This window comes from Haliaeetus albicilla, chromosome 1 (genome assembly GCF_947461875.1).
Source record: "Haliaeetus albicilla chromosome 1, bHalAlb1.1, whole genome shotgun sequence".
Taxonomy (NCBI): Eukaryota; Metazoa; Chordata; class Aves; order Accipitriformes; family Accipitridae; genus Haliaeetus; species Haliaeetus albicilla.
In genome coordinates, this window is record NC_091483.1 from 27,075,155 (window position 1) to 27,095,290 (window position 20,136).

At 40.0% G+C, this 20,136-nt stretch overlaps 1 protein-coding gene across 1 annotated transcript; it reads right to left on the reverse strand.

The window, feature by feature from the left end:
• Nucleotides 1-243: 243 nt before the first annotated feature.
• Nucleotides 244-20,052, reverse strand: HADH (hydroxyacyl-CoA dehydrogenase). Its single transcript, XM_069783056.1, has 8 exons — nt 19,882-20,052; nt 16,199-16,327; nt 14,537-14,694; nt 9,581-9,707; nt 6,618-6,707; nt 5,007-5,079; nt 1,767-1,883; nt 244-726 (listed from the first exon to the last, which is right to left on the reverse strand). The coding sequence occupies exons 1-8, from the start codon at nt 20,008-20,010 to the stop codon at nt 608-610; spliced, it is 942 nt and encodes a 313-aa protein (XP_069639157.1). The 5' UTR covers nt 20,011-20,052; the 3' UTR covers nt 244-607.
• Between the last annotated feature and the right edge of the window lie 84 nt (nt 20,053-20,136).

A 20,136-nucleotide genomic window follows, 5' to 3' on the forward strand; every position in this document is an offset into this window, starting at 1 on the left:
TGGGAACCTTCTGTCCAGGTGACAGCCTGCCATTGCAGGATTTTTTTTTTTCTAAACAATATGACATCCAAAAAATTATTGTTCAGGGCACTGTAATTTCTACCTACAGATTAGCACTGCACTTAAGAAAAATCCTAACAAAACAACTTACTGCCTTTCAGTCGCTACACTTGCCACAGTGAAAAGAGACTGCCACCCAGTGGACTACAACCAAGTACATCAACTGCAAGCCATGACATTCAATACAGAACTGTTGAAAATTTTATTTTTAAGAAAGTGCGGTTATTTTTAGGATTTTTCCCATTAATATAATAATGTTTCAAATACATAAATTCACTCATCATTCTGTCCTGCACCTGAAAAATCAACATTTGCATGAAGGCACTGTACATATAAAGCTTTTCAGAATTATAAGAAAAAAAAAAATCTACTAAATCAAGCTTCCACCAGAGAAATAGTTAACTAGTGCAATCACTCCGTTCAGAGGTGGGTTATGTTCTAAATGCAGCTTGTGCCATCCTTGGGAAGGTTTAAACAGAATTCACCTGTTATATGGCAATGCTGAATAGCATACACAGATAGTTTAACACCTCTCGAGCTTTGGAGTTCATTTGTATTTGTAAAATCCTTCTCCAGTCTTCTTACCCAGCTTCTTTTCTTCTACCAGTTTATTCAGAAGTGGGCTGGGTGCAAAAAGAGGATTGTTGGGCTCTAATGAATGCCATCCTGGTGGAAGAAACGAAGTGGATGAATTAGTAATAGTTTTCTTTATATGCAAAGATAACAGAGATCTGCATCTCCTCAGAAAAATGTTAAGAGGTCAGAAAACTGAAGGAGGTTTGGAACTTATTCTAGACTCTCTAAGACCCTTCAATACAGCTTCATAAAGCACTGACCAGTATTGACGATTATGAGCAAATCTAGCAATTAGTCTTTAGGTGTAGTCTACTCTGAACACCTTATAATGTCCATGACTGATGATTTTTAATACTTTAAAAAAAAAATAAGAACTTTTAGACTATAGTTAAGTACAAGGAAATAAAACAGAGGCTGTGCTGAAAAGAAATTCAAGTAGAAAGAAATTCCAAGTTGAATTTCTACCTGCAAAAGACATAGTCAGTTAGAACAATACAACACTACTCCACAGCACCAGCTAAAAGCAGAAGAGGTTTCATCAAAGATGCCATTCTGAAAGTGACATTCAGCCTTGGAGAATATTTAAGCTGCTCATTCAAAATAATACAACAACCATCAACAAGCCGTCTCCAATTATCTTTTTTTGTTATTGTACTGACATTCATCCACTTATCAACTGAAGTGAAAGGGGCATGGTATACTTGCACCTTTTAGGGTATTTGCTGGGTTTTCTATTAACTGAGAATGAAAACATGGCTGGCAGAAAAAGGATAGGGAGTCTCAATATTTGTTGCTTTTCATCAGAATTTCTTACCTCCAGTACATGTCTCTCCTCCCACTGATTCTTTATAAAGTTCCACTAACATTATTGTTATTTTCCACTGGAACTTGATGAAGTCAGCAAAACCACCGCTGTTCTGTCCCCATGTACATAGGCTACAGGCATACAATACAAACGCTGTACTCATACAGCATTCTGAGCTGAATTCTCATTCCTTTCTCCTCAGCAGTTAAAAGGCTATGCCATAAACATTTAGTTCAAACTAATTTAAGAGTCAGATTTTCATTAGAACATTCACCTACAATTTAGCTAAAAAGGGGAAAAATAGAAGAAAATAAGTATGCAGTACCATCTATAATGTATTTACTGGTATCCAACCCAACATAGTCCAGCAGTTCAAATGGACCCATGGGATAGCCAGCCCCAAGCTTCATAGCAACATCAATATCTTCCTTTGATGCATCTCCTAGAGAAAAGATTGACAGTTTGATGAACAGAGAAGATTCCACATCTACTTGGCACCACTTATAAATAATTAACAGGGTGTTATTTCACCCGGGTGAAGCTCTTCACAGAAATCTCTGCACGTTTCAGAACCGCAAACACTGGAGTCAGCATACTCAGCTGGAGTATAAAGCTGAATCTCTCACAAAAAAAAAAAAAAAAAAAAAAGCCCTGCAGGCCTGCTTTCCATTTTTCTAGCTTCCTCTTGCATTTCAATATAGATCACTATGCTACTGATGGAGCCACAGCTACTGTGCTCAAGCTGTCATAAAGACTAGAGGAAGAATTGGTCACTATGAAGAATCAACAGCTTCTTTTAGAGGCAGCTGAATAGTTTAAGTAAGAAAAGATCTCAATTTCAGCTTCATGAGATCAGCAGCAGCTTTTGAACGATGCACGGGACAGAGCTACCCTTACTCTACAACAGCCAGAAAACAAGTGATACCCAGATGATGGCCAATGCAGGCATGGGGAGAAAGCAGTAGCAGTTGAGTAACATGCTTAGTTACAGCAGCTTTCACTGAAGGATATCCATCAGCATCAGAGATGGCAGATCAGAGTGACCTGAAGAGCCTGTGCAGGTGCAGTTAAATTTGTGAATTCCAAAATTATTTAAAAAAAATAAATATCAAAATTATCAGAAATTTGTTACTTCTACTTCAGTCTGTGCCTTTAAAAATACAAGTCCTGCATTGCCCCATTGTCACAGCTAATGTTCACTTCATTCTTTTGCTGGGAATTCATATTTTATACTGTCATGAGAGCAGATGCACCTTTACTGCTTATTTCTAATACATATTTTGATAAAGGCAGTGCACTTCTTTGCAGATCCTATAAAAAGGATGAAGTTAAACAAACTCCAGAGGTACTTGTTAAGTAACCTCCATGCTCAATGCCTACAAGCATTCAGGGTGTCCAAAAGCTTGGCAGACATAGCCTATGCAATTTATAAACCTAAGATCAGAGAATCTTAGAAATAAATTTTCAAAGTCTCTTGTAAAGGCAACAACTTCCGTGAAAGTTCTGTATGAAGTCATAAGTTTTATACATCTCCTTTTACACTTTAAAGCTGACAATTTTTTTTTTAAACCACATTTTACTTCTGAGAAACTGGGAAAACTAGCCTTACTTAACTCTAACATAAGTTCAGTTCCCCAAATTCAAACACGTGTAAATCCTCAACTCATTTGAAGTTGATGCAGATGTACATACTTCTTTTATCAACAGATTTGTCCCACTTTGTCAAACTTGGGACTTGGCCACCTGACAGTATACAGTTGTGTTACAATACAATTAAAAATACTAAAAGGGCAAACAAGGGTTGTACCCCTAGTTCATACTAGTCTCTTCGTGTAAAGCAGACTTCCATAGAAACTTGACTGACTGCTTTTTTAGTTTTCCACTAAGAATAGGGCAGTACAGACCACCATACATTAATATTTATAATATGCCCCCTGTTTAAATCACTGTTAATATACTAAAGGTATTTTGCCTATGCAAAAGCGCACGTTTAACCCAAGGAGATTTTGTATAAATAAAGACTCAAGGACTGACCCAATAAAATGGTATTTCAGTGCTTGGAGTTGCCAAGAAAAAGACGACCAAATTCCATATTAATGTGGATGACAATCTGGCTCAAGTGTCTACTCTGAGATTTAGTGCAAAGGATATGATAAAAATTTAACCTGATTCAATGGAAAATATGAATTAGGAGACAGCCACCAGGCTTTTCAAAACATTAACCAGCTTTTAAAATATATTTCATTAGAGTTAAAAATTCATAAATGAACTTTAACAAGTTTGGAAATACCACACTGTTGAACAAAATACAAACAGAATAAAGATTAAATCAAAATAGTGTTTTGCTTAGGCAGAAAACAGTCAATTTCAACATACAATCTCAAGTGACTGTTTTCTTCTACATTTAATTAAAAGTTCTATTGTCTCCTGAAATATGTATAATGATATATGTCACTTAACAAAAGCAACTCTTTTTACACACACTGGAACACCCATACATTTTATTTAAAGTTATGCCTTCTTCTGAGAGAATAATGCCCCCTTGCATTGCACTCCATTGCCTTTCAAGTCACTAAATTCGCTCTTTTCTCCCTTTGAGATGTAACTAGGTACATCTGTTGATGGATAAACAAGCAGTGTTGGTTTATATTTTTTTTTCCTGGAGATCAAACCATCCCTTCCATGTGCTATAAAAGAGATTTTTAATATTTAAAGCATATTTGGTGGAATCCAGATGATGGAGTGCTTTCATCTGTAGAAAAGCAGTGATTTCAAAAACAAAACGTTTCAAATGACATTCTTAGTAGCACAGAGCTATGAGCAGAGCACTTGAAATAAAAGCAATTATACTCCGTAATTTCCTCTTTATCCACTACATTATTGGCTTGTTTCCTTTTCAAAACAATTATCAATGCTTTGAAAAATTTTGTGGTTCTTTGGGGATTCATGATTATTTCTACTTACCCTCAGTATTAATGTAAAAGAGACCAGCAGTGAGATGGGAGTTCCTAAAGAACCTATTTCTAAAAAAGGACATAGAAGAGGAACAGGAGGTTTCACGGGGCAATAGTTGAGCCCAAATCACTTGTATGCCAGTACCGTAGTGTGATACTGAGTATTATAGTACTTACCTCACCTGAAAATTTCACAAGTCCAATATAAGTGAACTCAGGAGAACTTTGCTAATGGTCCTATTATGGGATTTTCAACCACTTTAATGAACGTCTCTTGGGATGGAGAGAGAGAGGTTCCTGATTAGTTGGCAGAGGATATTTTTACAATGTCACTACACTCACCCTGTAGTCTCCAAACCAGAAACATTTTCCACCACGAGAAATTTCCCACACAAGTAACTAGTACCTTCTGACTCTGCACACACTGACATTTCAAAGTGAAGACAAGGCCTTTCCAACTATACGTATTGGCTCATATTTGGTGTTCACTATTCACTTCCAGCCTTTAAGGTCTGAAAGTTTTGAGGAAATCCCAAGGCTCTTCTGAAGGCATATAACATTTAGCAGTGTTACTTGTCAACATTCCCTGCAGTCAATATCCCAACAAGTACCTCTCTCGAAAAGTCGAACAGCTTCCATCATATATGGCACCAAGAGACGGTTTACAATAAACCCTGGAGTATCCTGTGAAAAGAAAAAAAGGGATCCTAAATAAACATTCTTTACCTGTACTACACTCAAAACGCTACATGAAAAATTAAACAAGTGGATGAAGACACTTATTGAATCATCAACTTCTGGTACTCTCTAAACTGCGTTTTTCATATGATTTATCTGCTCATTATTAAAACACAAAAGATGAATTTCACAAAAAAGGAATGGCATATAAACATTCATCATGACTGAGAACAATAAGACTACTACAAGTGCAGCTCAGTTAATCTTAAAACAATTTAATGTGGCCAGCCAGCAAATACCTTTTCTTTAGCAAAATTCTGCCGATATAATTTCCTGAAGGATACGAGAAGAGCAGTTCTTCTCTAACAGTTTTTTTGGCTTTTTTGTGTGTTCACTACTAGAAACACTCCTGGCTAAACAGTCTGCTTCTCCCCCAGTGCACACTGGTATACCATGCTTTCGAAAGTTAGGATCACTTCAATAGCAAACACCAATGCTATCAATGAAAAGATAAGATACGTGCTGTCAGAAGAAGATAACAGACTGATACAGAACTTCTTTTACACAAGCTTTAATCAAAATCAAAAATACAAAGAGAAAGAGCTTTGCAAATACAGTATTATTTCATATACTACTACTGTTTCAGATGCTTATTGTTCATTCCATTTTATCGCAATATTTAGTCCAGAGAATTCCAAGCAACTTTTCTTCTACAAACAGGAATTTAAGGGGGGGGGGGGGGGGGAGGTTCATACATGGAGACTGCATTACCCTCTACCCAAGCTAATTTGTAACAACAATTCATCATATATTCTGCACATTACATACTGCAAAACCGTGACAAAAACAGGAAAAAAGTCAACTAAGGCCACATAGCAATTTAGCAGTACAGCCAGAATTAAGAGTCCAGCATCCAGACGCTGAATTACTGGTGACTACCAGATTGCAGGCCCTTCTTTTTATGATCAAATGTCTCCTGGGGGCTCTGAAACTCAAGGCAATAGCTTGCATAGAGCTACCCAGACCACAAGTTAATGGATTTGGAAAAAGCGTGCTCAGGAAGTAGGGTGTTCCTCTAGAGAAAAAAAAACAAAGTTGCAAAGCAATGAAGATTAATATGGGCCTAGTTACTGCAGTCTTAAGAAAAACTTGCAATGAGCACACATCATGGAGGATTCATCCAACTGCCTCACAATACAAGAGGTAGCAGTCTTGTCCCTAGCATGGCTAAAGATGAGCTCCTGCTTAAGCTCTACAGTCCAGGCTTCTCCAGGACTGGAAAAGAAAAACCAAAAACTGTAAACCCTGATACTTAATGAGTTTTCCTGCTCTAGACAAGATGTCTAGAGTCACTCTACTTTGAGGAATTTGTGGTAAACGTGTGTGTTTTCTTTGTCAAAATGCTTTTAATAGGGAAGAGAAACTGGACAAAAAGCAGCCTGGAAATTCCTGAAGTCCTCTTACATCTACTAAAACCTACCACCTTAAAATTAACAGTTTTCAAGCAGAGACCTTCTGAACACTATCAATCAAAATGTACTCACCTTACAACTGACAGGACTCTTTCCTACTGCTTTACTGAAATCCACAAGCGATTCAAAAGTCTTTTGGCTGGTCATTGGAGTCTTGATGACCTGGGCAGAGTGAAGGTAGGGAGAGCATAAGCACATTTATGAGCAGAATCTCTCTCATTTACCAGTACAGCAATGATTGAACTGTAATCCAGAACACTATTCCAGAAATTCACAAAACATTTGTTTTACAAAAAACAATTTCGGTGGATACATATGTTAACAGACACAAAAATCTATTTTAAAGATAGATACAGCATTTTGCATATTTTGAAAGTATGTGTTTCTTTAAGACACTTTCCCACTCAGCCTTTGAAATCGTATTTAGAGATTACAGGATAACAAAACAACTTTAAAAGCTACATAGTCTCTGTCGCCTTGGGAAACACGATGGCTTCACTTTAGAGAACTATATTAACAGACTTATTTCCTGATATAAAGGGTTGTAACATCTACCCTGTGCCCAATGTAAACTGACATTTAATTCTAAACAAAATTTAAAATCTCTTTCAAATTTGTGACAGGCTCTTAGCTTTTGAGTAGTATGCTTCCATGTTGATTTTCTTCACAGCCGAGTCTTTTGTCACATGTAGTATTTTCTATACTTCACTGGAGTTGGGATGCATTAAGACATTTATTACAGACCTAACACCCCCCCCCCCAGCCAAAAAAGAATAAAAAAAAGAGACTTGCAGAAGCTGAATGGGTTATGATATTTGTGTTGAAACTGATCTCCATGTGCAGTAACTGAAAACTGCTATACATAAGCAGTTAAGGCTGACCACCTTGTTTATACAATTAAGTCACACAGAGATTTCCCCCCATCCTAATGACTGACATAAGGCCAACACAAAAAAAACAGTTACGACTGAGGAAAAGGCTTGTTTCTCAGCAGAAAAAAAATAGTGTTCTTTGATATTAGATAAAAATATCTGAGATGCTTACGTAAGACTGCAACAGTTTCAAGAATGAGTTTTTAATATACACTTCAGAATTCTGAAACATTAGCACTAGCCTTTTGGATTATTAGAGAAAGAAATTCCCTCAAAGCTATGTGCTTCTGAGCATGAGATCAACAATCTATGAAAAGAGCAGATAAGACTCAAAGGCACTGCAGATTTGTGACCCATGAAGGACAGCTTCCATGACAGATGACCGGCAATTTCAGTAATATCTTTCATAGTTTTGGCGAGTCTCTTGATTTTCCCCAGATTATTTCAAACTGAAACATCTGTTTTACATAGAAAATGTTGTTCTACAGTGTTTGTCAATGCCAATCCTGATTTACAGCAGTAGTTCTGAAACAAAAGCAAGGCTTTACAAAGTGTATTTATTTACTAATATTGGCGCCTTTCAAGATCAAGTCACTGAAAGCACAGCTTCTGTGTTTCAAAGTTCTTCAAATACTACTCATCAACTAGAGTGACTCTGGGGTAGGACATTCATAAGTCAGGTGAAAAAGCCCCACAAATTATAAAGATTGACCACAGCAGTCAGACAGGGATGGCTCTGTTTTGGTTTTTTTTACAAACAATGCCAGATATCTTCTGCATTTTTCAAACCTCACAGAGGCTTAGTTTAGGTTTCTAGACTATGATTTGTTTTAGGCTTGAGACAAGGCATAGAACATTTCATCCATAGAGATAAATTACTGCCAACAAGTAGTTCTTAGCACAGAAATCAATAAAGCCAACGTGAGCCTAAGGAATTATGCTAAAGATTTCTGTTACCTCTGACACCACCTACAAAATTCCTCCCTCTCCTTCTTACAACATTCCCCAGAGCATTTAGTCACAATATACAGGATGCAATATTAAACTAAAAACAAAAAATCCACATGGCTACAGAAGTTAGTGAGAGAGAATCTGCAAGTGTTCAGCCCTCACCAGACAACGATACTCTGAATCAAATTTGTTAATTTCAGCCAAAAGGTTCAAACACTTCAAAAGGGGGAGGAAGAGAATGATACATTCAAAGACACAGAGCAAGTAACTGCATCTTATGTATTTTAATGAGAAACAAGCAAAAAATATAATAAAGTGAATCTCAGGAGTTCAAAAGGCAGGCACAACATATTTGAAGTGCTCGTCACCAAAGCAATACTAGAACTAATCCCTTATGGGACAGAGGAAAAAGATTTACAGCATTTAAGGGCACAAAGTACATGAAACATTTTGGGGCAGAGTGGCCGAAATGCAAAGTTTATTTTCACTTACTCAAGAGTTTATAAGTTCTAGCTGATCAAGGTCAGCCATAATGGGGGAATGTGAGAAAGAGAAAAGAGACCTGTCATTTTTTCTGCAATGTGACCCTTACTTTGGAGGCACAGATAAAGCCTTGTATCAGATTATTTCTTATTCTGCTCTGCATTGCAGTATTATTAAAAATTGCACAATGTAGCCAAAGAGACTATGTTTAGAAAAGACGTCTGAAGAGTTATATAGAAACTTGTTTTTACACTTCCTTGAACACTGGGAAATACTGTAATACTTCCAGACAAATCATCTGGAACATTGAAACAAACATGGCTGACTTTGTTTCAAAAGTCACAAGGCAGTAAGATTTCATCTCTCATCATTTTCTATTAATTTCTGCACCAGTAACAACCAAATTCCTCTGTCAGTCTCATCAGATGATTTTAAGCTGTCAGTAGTTCTTACCAATCAGCTTGCCTGCATGCCTGAAATGATCACTATAAACAGCACCTCTGTTGGCAGTTCAGTGGAGAACTTCGGAGCCTCGAGACTGAAGGAGTTACCTCTGCCTCTTCAACCCACCCCTCAACAGAGACTGCATCACCCTCTTATCACTAGCAGTAGCTTATTCCATATCAGAAGAGCTGCAAACTGAGATCTACTCTTTCATCTAACTTAATTCCCAGTGATGACAATTGCATTGCTGTGCTACAGTGGTTATTATGGTGATAAGACACTTACCTCCACGAGCTTCATCATTGGCACAGGATTGAAGAAATGGAGACCACCAAATCGGTCCTGCCTGGTGGTTGAGTTAGCCAACTGCGTGATTTGCAAGGATGAGGTGTTGCTCGCAAATATCGTATGCCTGGAAAAAAGAAACATATGGATTGCATAAAGGACAGCTATTTTTCTGACAGTAGGAGACTGATGCACTAAACATAAATAGATATCCATTGGCTAACCATCCACAGAATTCTCAGAAACATCCCTGCAGATTATCATGGTCTTTTTGCTGAGGTACAAGTACAGCAACAACAACTTAACCACTGGAAGGGCTGTGTGAGTTTCTGACTCGCAAGTAAGTATGTTGAATGCTTATATTAGGTGACAGAAAAAAAGACTCTGTAAGTAGAAAAATTTTATTAACTCCCCAAATCTATTCCAGGTAATTCCTTCAGCATTCCTGGAAACCCAATGGTGTTTTTTTATTGTTAACATTTACACATCTATGGAAATCCAATTGTTTGCCATGTCAAAAATGCACTTTGGAGCCTTAAGAAAAATTTGAAATTTTTTTTTTTTTTAATAGTGATCAATGGTAGACATGACGAGCAAACCTACCACCAAAGCAAAGAGCTGATGGAAAAAAACTGAGAAAAGATAAAAACTGCCATGCACAGGACACTGCAAAGGATACACAAAATCACAAGAATTTTAAGACAAAGATGAAGTCCTTTTCCAGACATAAACCAGATTTATAAATTGTAATTTATAATGGTTTTGGTTATTTTTTTCCCCAGAAATACCTCAGAACCTCAACAACACTGCTATACTGACATCGCACCGAAAACTTACAGAAACGGCTTTTTCTTCAAACCACAAAAGTCTGAAACTAAATTAGAGATGAAGCCCTACCTTCCATTCTGGGCTGTATCCTACTGACCTTTCAAAAAGTCATCCTACCAGACTCATCAAATGTTAATCTATATTGGTATTTTGCTTACATTTCACTAAGATGTAACTGAGCTTCACAACAGAGCTTTCAGAAAAGTTATGTCCAAGTTGTGGGGACATCTTATAGTGGCATTAAAAGAAAACATTTGGGGATAAAAAAGACCCACACTGATTTTCATTTTTATTATGTTTTCTCAGTTTCTGAGAATTTGTTATGGAGAAGGAAATAAAAAATTCTGAAAATTCCTGTTTACACGTCTTACAAATATTCTTTTGCTATTTCCCCACCATAAAGTGGGCCTTATATTGTTCTGAGGTGGGGTACTAAAAAGAGTATTTTACATTTCATAGTTTTGACCTTGCAAGGTCAATGCATCCAAAAAGATGCTTATCACCACTGAAAATCTGCCACTGTATACAAAGAATTCAAATATTCATATAAAAATTAAGCACATTGATTTGTGAGATGTAATCATTGTGAGGTTTATATCTGGGTTCACTTAAAAGTATGAGATTGTACCTCAGCATCACTTCTGCGGATGAATACTGTAGCCTCACACAACATAGAGCCTTGAGAAAAAAAGCATTAAATTTGTATTTTGTACAAGGCCATTTTATTTACACTTTCTGCTCTGACCAACCAATGGATTTAAATTGGGTTTAAAATAGAATTTTCATGCCTCTGTGACTTAGAATTACATAATGCATGCTTCACATGACAGCAGAGTTGGAAGGCTTTTGAAAGCAACAGTACTAGTGAAGCCCTAGTGATGCTTTTCCAGGCACCAGTGTGCTTTCTCTTGGTGCCATCTAGTGGGTCATGGGAAGACATTAAAAACAGAGTCCAACACAAGGGAACCATACCATTTCACTAACACTGACTCTTACAGTCCAGCTCTGTTACACAGTGAACACTGAACAACACTTCTTTTGTAACAGTTTTGTAACACACCGATTCTAACACACTGAACAGTTCCTAACCACTGGCCAGCTCCTAGCTGAGTTTCCACATCCGAGGATAAATCCTAGACCAAGAGATGTTGACAGGCATTCCCACAACCCAGAAATAAACAGAAAGCAAGCAGGCAAGAGCTCTTAAAGGGGATACCCAGAAATTCTTCTGTCATGTTCATTATGATCCTGTTTGGAAAAGCGCTGCAGTGTTTAAAGGCCTAAAACTCACAAGGAATGTGGGGATATTCTACAAAAACCCTAGTCTGACCTTTTCGAAATGGAAATGTGAGACTGATTCAATTCAAGAAAAGGAAAACAGAACTGAAGAGTGGGTAGCAATATTTTTATCGCCTGCTCTAAAGATTGTGACCATGTAACACAGTAAAACAATTACCGTATTAGGAGGATGAGTATAAAACAGAGAGGAATGTAACATACACAAGCAATTTTGCAAAGCTCTAAGAACATAAACCACTATGCTCTCAGACTGATGGCATCCAAGAAACAGCACTGACCATTTCGCCTGGACAGTTACCCAGATGAGGAATACCCTGAGTTCCCAATGCTCTCTAGGGTTGCCAAACTCTCCCATCTCATTACATTTTCTCTGAAAACTTAAAGGAAATTCACTCTCTACCTCCAAATAAAACTTCTCTCAATAAAGAATAGCTTGCCCACCCCCCTCCACTTATAGATCACTTTCAGAGGAATTATAGTTCTTTTACAGAGAAAAAGGAAGAGGAAGTAAGTTAATCATGTTTTGTTTTTTTAATGCAATGCTTTGGTTTTGTGCTGTCCCCAGACTTATCTTCACTGGAGAAGTCATCATAGTGCAAATATGGGAGGCAAACATGTAGCTGTTGCAGCTGAGGAAACGCGAGACATGGGATACAGTACAAAAGAAAAACACATGGTTTCACACAGCTCATGTTCCAAAGGCATAGTTCATCATCTTGTTTGAGCAACTGTAATACACAGCCACTTATGTTTCGATCAGCTACCCCTGTGCTAAGTCCTGAAATTTGAATTAAGACAAGTTCCCCCTCCTCAGAAGGCTGGTCTTTCATGATCTCTGCCTGTAACATACACTTCACAGTGCCATCGACGCCCAGGGCCCCACAGAAGCAAAGCTTCTCCCGAGACTCAACGCTATCTTTAAACAAAGCTTGTCTTTGTTACCAATCACTCACAAGTCCACAGCCCCCATTAAGCTGATGCAACAGTTAGTCCATATAATGGTTTCAGAGATTTTGAAATGTTCAATCTTAGCAAAGGCTGTAGGACACCTGCGCTGACAGGGAGAGCTTTCCATTCCTCCGCAGTGCTATGCAGGATCAATAAAGCCTACTGCTTCCTTCTAATGCACAGAAAAACACTCATGAGACATTTCTGCATTCCCCACGCTACTCACATGATCTGCAACTCTATACTCCTCACATAATTACAAATTACCCTTTGTATCTAATAGCTAATATTTTAAACCCTTGGCTACAAGTTTCACAATTTTACTAGCTTTTCTTTCTTCTCATCTAGACTTTCTACACTGCAAGCCATATTATTCACCATTCACTTCCCTTTCTTTATCCTACAGGTAAGATATCTGTATGTTTATCATCATTTCCAATTCTCCTCTTAAAAAGGAAGGCTTCTTGTCTAAGGTCATTTTTCCCAACCCTGCAAAACCACGCCTTTTGCCACAGGAAAGAGCATATCTGAACACCTCCCAGTATTTTTTAACACTCTGTAATGTAAAATTTTATGTTTCAAGGCAGCTATGCTTATAAACAGCTCACTCTTATGAAAAATAGCCTCAGCTGTTCCAAATATACATATAATTAAATGAGGTTCCAAGTCCCTGTGCCCACCTTTCCTTGCTGACTGGTACTAGACAGTTTGCCATTTAGTAGACTCTAATTTGCTCATTAGCTTTCTCTGCTGAATATGGACAAAGATGCAGGCAACCAATGGTCTGTTTTCACAAAATAAGCACAATCTAATCATGACAAGGTAACTGGTAATTGCCGAAGGCAGCTACTTACTTTTGTCCATCAGACTAAGGGTAACAGCAAGTTAATCTGTGCTCCGTGCACGGCTGTTTGTGATCATTTATTGTTTTTGGAAGTACCAGGTAATTTTGATTACCGACCATATGAGACAGCCTGAAAATCTCCCCAGACTGAAGTCACCTAATGGTAACATCTTTTCTCCCTTGACATTACATTCAAGCCACAGCTTGCCTAGTTTCTTTGGTTAGACAGTCTAGAATACCTCTTAGCCAATACCCCTGGAATTAGCTGTACTAGTTAAAACCTCAACCTGCATGCAGTCAAGGTCTTGTGATCCCGAGTCATCCATTACAAAGATCAAGTTTCTGAGACTGCATGCTCAGCTTAACAGCATTTTTTGTTTTAGATACAATTCAACAGTAACTTCCAACAGTTATCAAATATAGTTCAAAGAAAGTTCCAGGGACTGTAACTGAGTGCATGTTAAGAAATTATTTACACTTTTACCTCACACATAATAAGCAGCAATGAGCTATTTCCAAACTCTTGTAATACAAAGTAAACTTAGTTCACTTAAGTCATTGTTGAGCTGACTGTGACTTACAGCTAAGAGGCTGAGACTTCTTAAAACTTGTTCATGCCAGGCATGTGGGTGACAAATATTTTATCATCCCAATTCCCCATTTAAATATGGAAACATGTACGTTAACCATACCCCACATGTACCAGGACAAGCTTATTCTACTGTTGTGCATTTGCATTTAGATTTGAACTTGCTGAGTAGATGGACAAACTTTATGACTAAACATACCCAGAAGCACATCAAACAAAGCAATGCAACAAGTAAATAAGCCTGCTGAATACACCTGAAAGTGTTTGTAACATATGCACCTGGCATAACAACTATTCCATACCACATGACAGTCTGGAGTTAGCCTAAGGGAGAAAAACTCCTGTTTCTAAGAAAAGCAGCTAAGAAAATGCAGAGCTAACGGTGTAAGAATAAAACAGAAGATACAAAGGTCTAAGTTTCAAAATGTAACAGGAAAAATACACATACTCTGGAGCAAACTTATCCAGCCTCTTGAAGAGTTCATTTTTAATTTCCTGGTTCTCCACAATGGCTTCTATCACCAGATCCGTGCTGTGGACCACTGCTACTGCATCAGTGCTTGTTGTGAGGTTCTTTAAGGTCTTCTCAATGAACTCAACACCAGCCTGAAACATTTCCAAGAAGTTGCAATGTCTATTTACAATGATTTAATTTATTTTCACATGAAAATCCTCTTATGTGCTCTGAAGTGTTTCTGAGCCCTCAAAAACTCAGGCAGTCTGCCACATTTTCAAATCAGTGAGAAAGTTCTAACTATGTACAGATACGATGCTTTCACTGACAAAATTTTCCTAGCCAATCAAATCTGCTTTGAAGCAAATAGGAAACCTTTCAATTCATTCTTTTAGGAAGACTATTTGCTGCAGTCCAACCTTCAGCATAAGAGTCTAAGTGAACAACTGGTTGATCAATCAGTAGTTTCTGAGACAACTTGGACTTGCCCTCCATAAAGAGGAACTTTTCCGGTTTCAAACCTTTGCATTGTTTTCATCCAGTGATTATCTAGTCTCACTCCTATGAACAGGTATGTGCTAGTTCACGAATACTTCAGGAAATGAAATGGCCTACGCTCACTATAGTTTCAGTGCATACGTGGGGAAAAAATATTCTGTTTTCTGACTAGTAAACCTGCCAATCACTGACATAGTTTGTGAGGACAGAAATCAAACAGAACTGCAAGACTTTGAACCAAGGGTAAATGGAGACACAGTACAAGTAAAAACACCTGCACGCTAGAATATAATGTCATATGTAAAGTACAAGCATCATATGGACAATTTTCTTTTGGATTAAAAGACCCCCCATAATTATGTATGTATGCTCTGGTTATCCTGGTATTACTATATTTTTCCTTCTGTACTCCCTCATGCAAACAAGCCCTTTTTTATTTCCTTTGTCTGCTGCATCATTCATGCTGGTAATCAATACCAGTATATATTATATAAGTTAATATGTATCAAAAGAAGAATTGAATCTGCTGTGGAATTTAGAGAAACAAGCATAGCAACAAATAACCCTTAGGATATAAATTTAGATGCATCAACTGCTCCAGAGTGACTTCCTGTATGTAAGCCTTACTCAGTAATGTAAATGCAAAGTATCTTATGCATCTAATTCATGTTACTCCAGGGTAGTTAAACTTTTCCCTTGCAGTAATCCTGTGCCCAAGGCCGGGGGGGGGGGGGGGGGGGCGGGGGGGGAGGGCAGGCAGAGAGACTCCTTACAGAGTTATTCAGACAATTTTGTTACTATTTGCTTTTGGACAAAATCGGTGCATTCCCAGGTAAGCACTCAAAGATAGCTTGCTATTAAGTTTGGATGAATAATTTGGCACCATTTCACATTTAGCATCTGTTTTAAAAGGTCACCAAGTTGTTTTAAATCTTTATCTCAAGGCTGAAGTCTACAAAGGAAAGAAAATAAGGTAAGACATCTTTCAACCTCCCTGAATCAAAAAAAAGAAAATCCAAGTTCTTCAGCACACTGGAGAAAGTTTTAAGCCAGTATATTAACATGCTCTATAATGTATAACTGTAAACAATATCAGAACTTCAGTATGGCAGTTTTTATTCTCCTAAGTTCTCCTAGAGGAATAAAGAAGATGTCAACCTCAGGCTTATCTGCAAACTTCTTCTTTGTCACTCTCTTCAAACTCTCTTCAATTCCTTTTGTAGATTTTTTAAGGATTTCATCTGACTGGTCTACTAACACCACAGTGTGACCACTGGCTGCTGCAACCTGAAAGTTAAAAAAAAAAAAAAAAAAAGAAGATTCAACAGCAGTATCATAAAACAGCCAAGTATATAGATTTGTGTTGGGGCAGACAATACACTAAGAAATGAATTAGGCAGAAGAGAGCTAAAGCACATTGAATCAAGACTTACGCACTTTACTAGAAACATCATAAAAACCTGCACACAGTTGGGGCAGAGGAGAAGGGATAAAGGTCTCAAACATCTTGAAGGAAAAGCAAAAAGAAACCCATTTTCTCCCCCGAGCTGTCTGCAGAATGCTACCTGCGCCTGGAGGCAGCTGAGTTCTGCAGCTATGGCTAGAGAACAAACAGCTGTCTTGAAAAAAGCAACTGGCTCAGCTGTGATCCTTGGATCTTGTAAGGAAAAAGGGCTGTGGGGACCAAAACTGGAATGCTGGCAGGGTGAGTGGGTAGCATAAGGGATGGCTAGCCCTGTGTTCCCAGGACAGAGTGTAACACAACTCTGCTGTTAGGCCATGAGCATGTCCCTGCAACAATAGGAAGGCGATAATGCAGCAGTGAAATGTTTGCCACTACAGGACTCTGCACAGACCTGAACGGTCTGCAGACTCTCCTTACTACGTACTTGGTACAAACACTGGCTCAGCTACAGACAGCACTATTGGGTTGTCTTTTTGGTTGGTATTCAATTAATTTCAAACGTATGTCACTTTCTCACACTGCAACAGCCTATTAAAAATCAGCTGTTCATTATCTGTTACTTCACTATTCATTAATTTATGTTGCTCTTGTTAGTTAGCAACAGCCTATCTTCATTTTCAGAATTCTTGAACTAACAGAGTTGTAGTATAATAACTGTGAAAAACAGATGTTAAAACATGGTTCCACTGACTGTTTTAAAGTCACACAACTTAGGAGCTTTCCTTCTGCAAACTTTTACATCTAACCTTGCACCTGGAGACTTAAGATTCTCCTGTGCCCACACCACCTACTCCTATAAAGCTAGCTGAAATGAAAAATAGAGATATCTCCTGAAGAAAAGCATGGTGCTATTCTCATCCAAGTTGCCTCACTAATCCAGAAAATAAAGAAATGCCAGACTGCCTCTGGACAGCAGCAGTATAGCTTTAACCAAGTGTCAGTCTGCAACTGTACATTTCTTTTTTTTTTTTTTCTATTTTTTAAAATTTTCACTATGGCCGTTTCATAAAAACAACTGAATCATAAAAAAAATATTGAAACCAAGCTTGGACTTGCACTCTTAACACTTCATCTGTTGCTGATCACTTGCGATGGTAAAGCAATGGTGAAGCAAGACCCTCCAGTCTTCAGAAGAAAAATCAGTATCAAGCACATTTGTAAGAGATGCTTCACTGATTATCCATTTACAATTACACCATCACAGACCAGTTGGCAAAAAACTCTTAGAAAAATTAAGGTCTCCCTTTTCCCACCTCACTCTTACCATATTTACATGGACAGGAAAGAAGAAAAAAGGCAAAAGGTCATACCGTCTCCTTGCAATTCAAACACATGCTCGCGCAGCCTCTACTATCCAATGATCTTAAGAATACTCAATGAGAACACAAAAGTGCCAAGGAGTCAGTTAAAGCTTTTCTCATACAGAAGTGCTTTTCACGTGGCAGAATCAGAAATTACAAACTCCTGGCTTTCAGCCATACGTTTTAGCAGAGGTTAGGTTATCCTGACAGTGTGAGAAAGCAAGGAAAGCAGAGAGACAATTTCTTGAGAATACTAAAAGGGAGGAAAAACTTTATCAATAGGGTACAGAGAAGACCCCACTCACTGTTATAATCATCTCTGCTTTGAGATAATTTTGGATTGAGAAATTGGAGGCAGATTGTCAACAAAACAAACCTTGGTCCTTAATGGTTGTAGAAGACCGCAACCCCTGTTACTGCCAAATACCAGATATGTTTCTCTTGACAAGCTGCTCTCTGAAAACATGCAGTCTAACAGAATATGCAGATCAGTTCACTTTCCCTGCAGAATTACAACCTTTGCATAGTGTGCATCTTCTTCAAACATGAGAACAACTTTCTTCAGAGTTGTTCTTTGATGGCTTCTTCAGTGGAAACCTCAAGCTTTAGTATCAAGGTAGAAAGGAGTGGTTTTACCAGACAAGTTAATAAACAACTAGGCAATTCCTTAGTAAAAAAACCAGCCCCTGTATTCCTCCTGCCAGAGATTCGCCAGGAACGTGAGAAATCTTCAGTTCTGAGAAGGAAACCCATTAATTAAAGTGGAGAATTGCTATTTATTAATTCCAACCTCACTGTCAGTTTCTGCTTGGGTACACCTGCGTACTCCAGTTATTCTTTGTGAAGTCTGTGAACTACCCCGGTATCTTGGGCAACAGACTCTTTCTGTGAATTAAGTAAACACCTGAATCTTAAGTCACTGACAGGACCGTTCAGTCTTCTGTCCCAAATCTATCAAGCTAAAGATGAACTTGAAAGCCACAGGCCTGAGATTAAACAGTGGGAAAATGTCCTATTTAAAGATTAACCACTTCATAATTCTGCAGGTGACCAACAGCTAAATGGTCATTTTAGCTGCCGTATTCTACTTTAACAACTTGTAAAACGTTGCTTGATCTGCTCCCTTGGCAAGTTAGAAGCAGCTTCTTTCTCGGACCAACATTTTCCAAATGTTATGACACGTTGTCTGGTTTATAAACAGTCCACACTGTTGTCTCAAGGACCACGTTAAACCATTTAAAACATTGACCTTGGTTCTTCTCGCCTACCCGCCTGACCCGAAGACGCGCGGATCAGCGAGAGAACAGAAAGTTTTAAAGTTGAGCAGCCGGCCAGCGGCGGCGCAGCAGTACTTTCCACTCCTCCGCAGCAATAAACCCAAAATTCGCAGAAGCCTGCCAGCTCGGCAGAACGCCTGCGTCCCTCCGCGCCTCCAGCGGCCCTCCTCCTCGGGGTGCGACGAACACCCGCGGCGCGGGGCGGGCGAGCTCCCCGGCCTGCCTCCCACGGGGCGAGACGCAGGCCACGCTCCAGCAGGAACGCCTGCCCGGCCGGCCTGCGGACCGGGGGCCGTGGGGCACCGCCGGGGGTACGGCCCTCCGCGGCGAGAGCCGCCGCTCCGCTGCTTCTCACCCAGCCGCAGGCTGAAAAAAGGCCTCGCGCGAGGGAACCTGAACGCGAACTGTAGCATCTCCAGACGAGTTCTGTGTTTTGGACGCCGCCCCCGCCTTCAGCGGCGGCTCGACTCCCTCAAGGCGAAGGGGGCGCGAGGAGCAGCAGCAGCGCGGAGCGGCTGGAGCCGGGGTTCCCCCTGCCGCCTCAGCCCGGGAAGGCGGGCCCCAGCCGGCGGCGGAGCACGAACCGCCGCCCGGGCCAGCGCAGCCTCTGAGGGAGCAGACCCCCGCCTCAGCCGACCAGCTCGCCGCCGGGCGAGACCCAGCCCCGAACGGGCCCGGGGCCCCCCCGCTGCACGCGCCGAGAAACGGCCGCCCAACGGCCGCCATGGCGCCGCCGCCGCCTCCCCTCACCCCCGCCCCGCTGCCGGGCCGGGCCGGGCCGGGCCGGGCGGCGCTCACCTGGGCGATGCCGGCGCCCATGAGGCCGCCGCCGATGACCGTCACATGCTTGACGATCAGCTTCTTGGCGGCCGCCGTGGCGGCGGCGGAGGAGGCGGCGCGCACGAAGTGGCGGGTGGCGAAGGCCATGGCGGGGAGCGCGGAGCCAGGGGAGGCGGCGGCGGCGGCGAGGCGAGGCGAGCGCCGCGCTCCGCCCCGGGGAGGTGCGGGGGGGCGGGGGCGGCCGCCCCCCCCGGGCCCGGGCAGAGGCGCTTT

What these genes read in the sequence shown, in the direction of transcription:
- HADH (XM_069783056.1), bottom strand. Translation starts at nt 20,010, where the DNA reads ATGGCCTTCGCCACCCGCCACTTCGTGCGCGCCGCCTCCTCCGCCGCC. An exon ending in AGTTTGCAGATAAGCCTGAG is followed by an intron (nt 14,695 to 16,198) that starts GTTGACATCTTC and finishes GAAATGTTTCAG; the next exon opens with GCTGGTGTTGAGTTCATTGA. An exon ending in CAGTAAATACATTATAGATG is followed by an intron (nt 727 to 1,766) that starts GTACTGCATACT and finishes TTCTTCCACCAG; the next exon opens with GATGGCATTCATTAGAGCCC.